The sequence below is a fragment of the Babylonia areolata genome, chromosome 7, assembly GCF_041734735.1.
Source record: "Babylonia areolata isolate BAREFJ2019XMU chromosome 7, ASM4173473v1, whole genome shotgun sequence".
Taxonomy (NCBI): Eukaryota; Metazoa; Mollusca; class Gastropoda; order Neogastropoda; family Buccinidae; genus Babylonia; species Babylonia areolata.
The window spans coordinates 24,228,968-24,239,163 of NC_134882.1; the positions used below are offsets into that span (position 1 = coordinate 24,228,968).

The 10,196-nt window shown below is 41.7% G+C and overlaps 1 protein-coding gene across 2 annotated transcripts in view; it reads left to right on the forward strand.

Annotated features, from left to right (window-relative positions):
- Window positions 1-10,196, forward strand: part of LOC143283911 (scavenger receptor class B member 1-like) — a 231,628-nt gene that overhangs the window by 96,546 nt on the left and 124,886 nt on the right. For both annotated transcript variants that reach the window (XM_076590328.1, XM_076590327.1), the window contains one exon: window positions 4,226-4,383. In XM_076590328.1, coding sequence (XP_076446443.1) covers window positions 4,226-4,383 — 158 coding nt within the window. The remainder of the gene's footprint in view (window positions 1-4,225; window positions 4,384-10,196) is intronic.

A 10,196-nucleotide genomic window follows, 5' to 3' on the forward strand; every position in this document is an offset into this window, starting at 1 on the left:
CAGTCGAGTGTCATCCACTTCAAGGATGCGTCTTTGGGTGTGTTGCTCTAATTACTTGACCAACACTGCAAGTGTCTGTATCTCTCGGGCCTGGTTAACGCCGGGATATCATTATGACAGGAAGCGTAGAGTACAGCCTTGTCACGCAGTCCCAAACCAAAATGGACCTCCATAGCAACATCGTCATCATCATCGTCATCCTCCTCCTCCTTCATCGTCATCAATATAAACAAAATAGTCTCAAAGTCTGTGGCCTTTCATGCCCTGCTCTCATGGTGACCTCAGTTTCGATACCCCTCCACTTCTGTGCTTGGGGTGAGTCCTGTCAATGTCGTCAGTATCGGCGGATTCGTCGGGGGCTGTTGTTTGAGGGACGTGGTGGCGGTCTCCACTCTGGGAGGGACGCTCACTCAGTCTGGCTCCGCGACTAAGCCATTATTGTCGTTAGTAGGGGGCTTAGTAGGTGGTGTCCTAAGTACGTAAAATCAGAACAGGCACCACTGAACACCACCGAAGTGACTCAGCAGCAGTGCAGGGTCTCCTCTGGTGTGTGGCCTCCAGGCGACCTAACATCGATGGTTCCCTGTGGACTGCCGACGCTGGAACTGCGACGGACGAACCCGGGTGTGGCCGTGTATGGGGGAATCTAAATGAGCGGCGTGGGAGTAATGCCACTGAAACGGTGCAGATGATGGGGCAGCAAAAAAAAAAAAAAAAAAAAAAAAAAAAAAAAAAAAAAAAAAAAAAACCAACTGTAGCACATAGTATTATATGAAAAAAGACACCAAAATTCGCAGGTTATATTGTAATAAAAGTTTAACACATTTTTTGGGAAAGTCACTTTTGTGGTGTCAGCAGGATTCTTTATTGTTTGACCATGCTCACTCAGAATGGAAATCATTTCAGTCACTGACAATGGAATGGAGAAATTTTAGATTGACCCAGTACCTGAGCTTGATTTGCATTCCTTCCTTTTAGCAACAGTAATCAACCTGGATATGCTCTCGAAGGCCGACCAGCACATTGGGTTTAAGTGAAAGTCAGGCATCTGCTCTCTTTTCTTTTTCTCTTCCAAAGCTTATGTGGTGTTGCATATAAATGGATCAGTCTGCATGCTTTGACACCTCCTTGAAACAGAAACTGACCACTCTTAACCTCAGTCCTACCCTACTCTCCATCTGAAGAGAGGGAGGGGGGTGGGGGGTGTAAAAGCAAGAAAAGAAAATGATTATTTGGACTGCTATTTTATTTGTTGGACGTATTTGCTTTGATTTCATGCAGGGTGTCAGTCTGTGTCGTGCCAGTGTCAGTGTCATCTTCACAATCCTGTGTCTGTTTTCTTTAAACTTATGTTTTGTCTTACCAGCTACCATGGCAAAGTGGTTAGCATCGCAGACTAACAGCTGGGAGGACATGGGTTTGATTCCCAACAGAGGTGTTTTTTTGTTGTTGTTTTTTGCCCATGGCTGGCTCCTTTCCAGAGTGTGCAGTGGGCTATAAGTTTAATGGGAAGACTGGAAACACACAGTATCATACATTTCATGGATGCATCTTTTTGTGTGTTCATCAAATTTCCTGACCAACACCGCAAGTGTCTGCATATCTCCAGGGCCTGGCTAACATCAGGATATCATTATGAAAGGAAGCATAGAGTACAGGCTTGTCACATAGTCCCAAACTTGTAATGGACCTCCACAGCATCATCAGTATAAAGATTTGTAAAAATTGTCCCAAGATCTGTGGCTTTTCATGCCCTGCTCTCATGGGTATCATGACTCTGAGTTTCAATCCGCCTCCACTTCCATGTTTGGGGTGAGTCCTGTCAAGGTCTTCGGTTTCATGGACTGTTGTTGGAGGGACATGGTGGAGGTCTCCACTCAGGGGGACGCTTACTCAGCCTGGCTCCATGACTAAGCAATAATTGTTTTCAGTAGGGGACTTCATGGATGGTGTTCTTAGTTGAATCAAAACAGGTTTACAGTGTGAAACTGTAATCTTTTACCAGTTTAGAGAGAGACAGAGAGAGAGAGAGAGACAGAGAGAGAATGCGTGTCCATGCTTGTTCTTGTCCCAGTGAGTATTAGAATGATTCATGCTACAATGTGGTTGCTTCTTGTGTACGATGTTTTTCATGTAGGATGGATATGCTGCATCTTGATATCTTTTTACAAAGTGAGTTCTCTACAATTCTTTGGACAACCAGTAGCTGTATTTTTGTCAGTTCCTTGTTTGCAAGAAAGGGGAAAAGCAACAGCATTGTTAGACTTTGTCAACTTGATAGGGTGAGTGAAATATTTTTTGCTTTAAAGTAAACATTTCTAACAATGGGGAATGGAATCCAATATGTTAAATACTATTTGCATTTCCCTATTCATACCATTATGTGAGAGTTTAGATGTAGTGCATTTAAGCAAATTTCTTATTAAGTATTTCTGATAATCAAGTTTAATCTTGAATGATATGTAACCTCAACTCAGCCGTATAGAAGGCTCTGGAATTTACATTTTTCTTTTAGAAATTAGACTGTTTTAAATTGAGAATCTGAGCAGTTGAGTTGATATTAATTGCTTAATTCAGTTAATGGGATATTATGGTCTTTTTGCTTATTCATTTTAAACAAGTTGTAGATTGATGTGTGGTATTTGGCAAAGTGATGTTTGGAGTGTGCGATGGAAGAACTTTGATAGATTTGCTTATGAGAACTTTGTTGTTTTGTCCACCGGATATTTTTCTTCTTGTACAAGTACTTCCAGTCCCTTGCCCTTTAACCCCTCAGTTTCCTGTTCCTTTCCCATATTCTGTTATGTTCCCCATTTATAATAAAGGATGTTGACAATCCTTGAAGCCTGAACTGATGTGGTGAGAGGACCCTATGCAACCAGTCGCATTGGCACTATTAAACACCACCAAAGTGACTCAGCAGCAGTACATGGTCTCCAGTCTGGTGTGTAGCTTCCTGGTGTCCTAACATTGATAATTCCCAATGGAATGCTGATGCTCAGACTGTGACAGACAAACCCAGGTGTGACTGTGTATGGGGAACTCAGAATGAGTGGCATGAGAGTAATGCCACTGTAAAGGTGCAGATGATGGGGCAGCAAAAACAACAGCAAAAAAGTTTTGTGTTAGCGCCATTAGTTTTAGGACAGGAGAATCAACGGATTAAGATTTTTCTACCTCCTCCATGATATGATTCTGTTGCCACTCTTTCCTGTAAAACTAAGTGCAGACAGGGGTTGTCATACATTTTTCTGGAAACTAGAGCATGTTTTCATTGTTACATTACACTGTTGTTGTTATTTCCTTTCTCTTTCCACAAAAAGAAGAAAAACCAACAACCACCTTTCCTTGATAATTCTTTTTTTTAAAAGGCATTCTAATCTGACAGCTTTGAGAAAACGGACAAAAACATTCACATCTTTTCACTTACTCCCCCTAGAAAGCTGCCTGACTTCTTACATCATCACAGGACCATGATTTTACACAACAGCTTAAGAGCACATTCAATTGCCAGGCTGAGTGAAAGTCAGTTCCCCTATTTTTGTATTTTTTTTTTATTATTGCATCCAACCAACCATGGAATACTGAGGGTCTGTAAGTATGGATAGCATCTCCAACTTACTGAAATTCTATGTTTGAAATTTCCTATAAGTTTCTATTGCTGTCTTTGTTTCTGCCTTTTTTCATCCTTCACTATTGCCTGCTTTTCTGTCCTTCCCAGTCAATTCCCCATTATTTTTTTTCAGTAAGCCTTGACACTTTTTTTCAATCTTTATTCCACAGTCTGTGATGAACTGTCTGTGCTGTTTTGCTCTGGCGGTTAGGTAGTGATATTATGAACACTGGGATGGGCATAAGCTGTCCATTCTGCAGTGTTATTTGCCTTTATGACCATTATATATATTGTGTGATTATGAAGTTTTTCACCCTTATTTTATGAGTTTTTATAAATATAATCTGGGGATGATAGATCAAGGGCTGATGTCTTCAGCACAGCCTAGTCTAATTTACCTCAAAGAGCTTAATGGCAAAGACAACATGTCACAAATTGTGCTGTTTTGCAGTTGTTGATTTTTCTCAGATATGACAGAGAAAAAAAAAGTGTTATGTGTTTAATGTGGTTGAATTTTTTGTTTAATTTGGCAGTCCTTATAAAGGTCATGTGCTGCTGGTTGGACTTTAAACAACAATGGCAAATGTCAGATATTGCATCCTGTGTCTGCAGATGCTGGCAGTGAAGCCTGGTGGGTATTCCTTTGGCTACTGGCAGAAACCGCCGGTGCCTGTCTTCTTCAGGATTTTTGTTTTTGACGTGGTGAACCCTGAGGAAGTTCTGCAAGGTGGCAGGCCCAGTGTGGTAGAAAAAGGACCGTACACTTACAGGTTACCTTATTTATTTATTTTAAATGCGTGTTATTGGTCTGTTCCTGAAGAAAAGTTATCTCTGCAGGTGTATTCCTTGTAGCAAGATATGATCAGGTTGGAAAAAAGATGAATTACTCTTTGTCAGAACAGATTTCTTTGTGATGTTTGAGCTGCTTACCCAGGGAGAGCAAGTTGCCACAGTGCAGCACCACTTTTAGCCACTGAATTGTCACCTCCACTGAATTGTTACCAGCAACAATTTCGTAGAGCTCAATAAACTGCTGAATTGGTGCTGGCAGCAAATCAGCAGACTGAAGACAAAAATGATGTCTAATAGACTTCTGCTGAATTATTACTGATCAGTGACAATTGAACATGTTAGACTTCCATTAGTTTGACAACATGATCAGCGGATTAGTGACACTTTAGCATGTTATTGCAATGATAATTCAGCATTGCGATGACGATTCAGCATTTACTGTGTGACTGCTGATTTGTCATCTTTATTTCCTTCACACACAGACCTGGGGGAATATAGTCATGGGGGAACTTAGAACTGGCTGAAAGAAAATTTGTGGGATCATAGACTCGGGGAACATTGGGCTGACCTCACTAAGCTCTTAACCAGTTGAGTGCCAGATGATTTTGTAAAAATTTGCCCTCCCCTTGCCAGGGAATTTTGAGGATTCGGGGTTAATAAATTAAAAAAAAAATACTAGTACAAAAACTATGGGAGATACAGAAGGAAAATAAAATGTTTTGTGAAGTAAAATAAATGTAGATTCTGAATCTGAGCTTTTTTCCCAATCAGTTTGATTTTAAATAACTGTTCAGGTACTTAAAGTGAAGATGATAATTTTTGTGCAGCAAAATAGTCAATTTCCACTTTCACAGAATGGCATCTGTAAAGAAAACAAACAAAAAACAGCTGGAAATAGCATGCTATTTTGTATGATTTTCATGTTTCTGTAATTGTAGTCTTTGATTCACCCATTTATGTAACTATTATTATCTATTTGGTTTGTTCTATGTCATTTATTATTCATACTTATTTCATTTATTACAATGTGTGTATGTGTGTGTATGCGTGTGTGAGGGCATGGTGTAAAGAAGCTTCCAGCTTATCCATTCTGCCCTCAATAAAACATTGTCATTTGTCAATAAAACATTTGTCATTGTCATTGCCTATAGACCTTGTTCGTTAGAAAAAAAATAGAGTAATTTGCCCTTGATTACGCCGGAAAGAGAATTCGTGGGGAGTCTCTAAAAGCGAAAGTTGCGAGTTCGTCGATTGTACTTGTGTAAATGCTTCACAGTGGGTCTGGGGAAAACGGGAGGAAAGAAGTACTGTGTGTGCTGTTCGAACTTCAAAGGAAAAAAGGTGACATCGCAACCAGTACCAGCCATGAACCGATTGCATAGAGCGTGGCGAGCTCAGAATCACTTCGTGAACTGAAAAGGACTGCACCCACAGTGGCGATGATATTCCTTCACTTTTCACGAACAAGGTCTTCAAAACAAGCACGGTATGTGGCATTTTGAATCAAATATTCATTTTTTATGTTTCAAAATATATTTGTTGCAGTTCAACAGCCAAGCCTAGGAATGTTCTGGGTCAGATTTCTCAAAGAGGGATAATTATACTGTCTTCATTTCTCACACACTTATCTGTCTAATGTTTGAATCCAAAAGCACAATTTAACCTTTAAAACGGAGAATTACAGTACACCAGCTGGCCAGTCTTTTTCAACTTCCATTCACCAATGTTGTATCATTCAACTAGATTTGTGTGTGTGTGTGTGTGTGTGTGTGTGTGTTTGTTTGTTTTTTGGTCACATTCTTAGCTGTGATATTTATTCAGCACATGCAGATATATGCATCTCTGACACATAGTACAAAACTGACTAGTGTACCCCTGAAACAAACACTACAATGAATTTCCACTATACAACATTTGTCAGCACATACTTCTTTCAAGTGGAAATGCTTGCACATTTTCAGAAAGTGTTGTAACAATGATACTGAGACAGTGAGATCCTTGCTTCTTCCACAGGCAGTGTGAATGTTTACACACTGATTGACTGAAACCATTTGTCAGATTAACTTTTTGTTGTACTGACATTTTTGCAACCGTTTGAATAAATATTAACTGAGCAACACATAGAAAATCTGATTTGAGAAGAAGAAAAAAACAAAAACAAAAAAAACAACAACAAAAAACAAAAAAACAACAACAATAATATGAATTTAGAAAAAAACATATTTAACAAATCAATTTACTGAATGTTTACACACACACACACACACACACACACACACACACACGGGGAGAGAGAGAGAGAGAGAGAGAAAGCATAGTTATTGTTGCAAATTTAAACAACTCACTGGCTTGAGATTCTGCACATGCATAATGCAGTGAATAGATCTGACACATTTTGGGGGTTGTATGGAATTTGACTGAAAATGTGTAACTAAAACAAATGTCAAAACATTCAAGCTATAATCATAATTATATTCTTTTTTTTTCTTTTTTTTTTGTCACAGCTGTCAGATGTGCAAGTCCAAGAAGACATCACTGCTACTTCTGCATCAGCAGTGGAAACCAATGCTGCTGACAGTAAATTGAGTAATTTTACAAAATTTAACAAATTTGGAAGTGAAAATATGTAATGATCTGACAGTTTTGCTTCCCCCTTTACACCAATCTGACACTGATGACACAGTGAAAGATGGCTTATTAGGGCCTTGAAGACTGTTTTGTCAAAATATTTAGACTGAAGGGGAGTTACAGTAGTGGGTGTCAATTTGTACAGTGTGTGTGTGTGTGTGTGTGTGTGTGTGTGTGTGTGTGTGTTAGTTGAGAGCGGATTGATTCAGGTGGATCATTGGTATTGACAAATTGTGTAAGACAGTCCGATTATCATCTGTGTATGAAGATTTTTTTTAAGCTTTCTTTTTGGGAATTGTGGAGTTTGAATGCTCCTGATATTTTTTTTTCATACTGATGTGAACAAATATTGCAACTGTTTATATACTGTTTATATTTATCTGATATAATGTTGCTTTATATGCAATATATACATCACTTGTATACAAGAGATAATTTGATTTTAACAGCCAAAGCTTATACCCACTGCTTGCTAATGATATTGATCATATGGTACATTTAAAAAAAGACTTCAGAAACTGTAGCTGTGATTTTTCTTCTTCTCTTTGAGGGAGAAAGGTGGGGGGTGGGGAGGGATGCAGTGTGGTTCAAACCAGTTAAGATTCACTGCAGAGTTTTGTTTTTTTCTTTCTGATCATGGAAAAAAATCAAAACTTTGTGAATGTAGACATTGCACTTCAATACAGATGTATATCACACACACACACACACACACACACACACCCTCCCTCCCCCCCCCCCCCACACACACACACCTTTGCACATCACTTGTTTGGTCAAAACTTACATATGCACAAGCAGTATACTTCAGTGCACCGAAATATTTATTGAAAAAAATTCAAAGCATAGACTGCAGAGCATATAAACTGACACTTGGCTTACCAGTCCATGCTTCTAGTAAGAAAACGTACATTGCAGCAGGAGTATTACCATTAGAGGATCAAAGGGAACTTGCGTGTAGTAAATTTGTCTTGAGAAGTTTAACGGACGAAAATGATTTGGAATCAGAAATAACTCTCAAATCCAACTGCGATTTTCCAAAGAGAGCTAGATCTATATCCTCTCATGGTGGTGTGTCCATCGAGATCAATGATGACCATCGTTGTCATCCAGATGGGGGATGGGGGATGGGGGGAGGGTGGTGGTGTGGTGGGGGGAAGGATGCTCATGAATCTATCTGTGAGTGCGCAGATGGCTGAATAGTCCAATCTGCGCACGAAATGTTCGCTGACAGTTGGGGCAGACAAAGACAGGGAGCTTGTTTGCCCGTGACTTTCTGGCCTGCCTCTTCTCAACAGCTGCAGCAGTCCTGTTGGCCTCGCACAACCTGGCGCCTTTGTGCACAGCAGCGCGCCATTTGTCACGGTCCACTGCAGATTCCTCCCAGGAGTCAGGGTTGATATCAAACGCTTTCAGAGAGACTTTCAGAGTATCTCTGAAACGCTTCTTCTGACCTCCGTGTGATCTCTTCCCTTGTTGCAGCTCACCATAGAAGAGCCTTTTGGGCAGCCGATGGTCTGGCATGCGTGCCACGTGTCCAGCCCAGCGAAGCTGGGACTGCATCAGGATGGTGAAGATGCTGGGAAGGGTGGCTTTTGCGAGCACCTCTGTGTCTGGGGTCTTGTCTTGCCACTTGATGTTAAGTAGCTTCCTGAGGCATGTTGTGTGGAAGTGGTTCAGCTTCTTGGCATGTCGTTGGTACACTGTCCAAGTTTCGCAGGCGTACAGTAGTGTGGGGAGAACTACTGCTCTGTAGACCTTTAGCTTGGTCTCAAGACTAATGCCTCTTCTGTTCCAGACATTTGCATTGAGTCTACCAAAAGTTGCGCTTGCTCTTGCAATCCTGACGTTCACTTCATCGTCGATGGTCGCATTTCGTGACAGTGTGCTGCCAAGGTATGTGAACCGCTCCACCGCACTGAGTCTCTGACCGTTGACTGTGATGTTGGGCTCAACGTAGGATTTCCCTGGGGCTGGCTGATGGAGAACTTCAGTTTTCCTCGTGCTGATGGTAAGGCCGAAGTTCCTGCTGGCAGTGGCAAACTTGTCGACGCTGAGTTGCATGTCAGCTTCAGATCCAGCGTTGAGGGCACAATCATCAGCAAACAAAAAGTCTCTGATGATGTCTGTCATGACCTTCGTTTTTGCTTGAAGCCTTCTGAGGTTAAACAGCTTGCCATCTTTTCGGTACTTTAGGCCGATTCCAACATCGCCATCTCTGAAGGCATCAGTAAGCATTGCAGAGAACATGAGGCTGAACAGCGTTGGAGCCAGGACGCAGCCTTGCTTGACACCATTTGTGACAGCAAAAGGAGCAGATGTTTCCCATTGTCCTGGACTCGAGCCTGCATGCCTTCATGGAATTGGCTGACCAAGGAAATAAATTTCCGAGGGCATCCGTACTTGGCCATGATCTTCCACAGTCCCTCTCTACTCACGGTGTCGAAGGCCTCAGTGAGGTCGACATAGGTGGAGAACAGATCAGCATTTTGCTCCTGACATTTCTCTTGCAGCTGCCTTGCAGCAAACACCATGTCAGTGGTTCCGCGCTCTTTCCGGAATCCACATTGGCTCTCAGGCAAATGACCTTGGTCAAGGTGTGCTGTGAGGTGGTTAAGTAGGATCCTGGCAAGTATCTTGCCTGCGATGGAGAGCAAGGAAATGCCCCGATGGTTATCACAGGCTTGCCGGTTCCCCTTTCGCTTGTACAAGTGAATGATAGATGCATCTTTGAAATCCTGGGGGATCGTCTCTTCTTTCCACATGAGTAAGTACAGCTGATGAAGCTTCTCAGTCAGCACAGTGCCTCCATCCTTGTAGACCTCTGCTGGTATGGAGTCTGAGCCAGGTGCTTTGCCACTGGATAGCAGACGGATTGCTTTCTGGGTCTCAAGAAGTGTTGGCGGATCGTCCAGTGCTTCGTTGGTGGGGACTTGTGGGAGACGGTCTATGGCTTCATCATTTATGGAGGAAGGGCGATTTAAGACACTGTTGAAGTGCTCAGCCCATCGTTCGAGAATGTTCTCCTTCTCGGTGATCAAGGTATTCCCATCTGCACTGAGGAGGGGGGATGATCCTGAGGATGTGGGGCCGTAGACTTCTTTTAAGGCATCATAGAACCTCTTCATATCGTACCTGTCAGCATATCCCTGGATCTCATCAG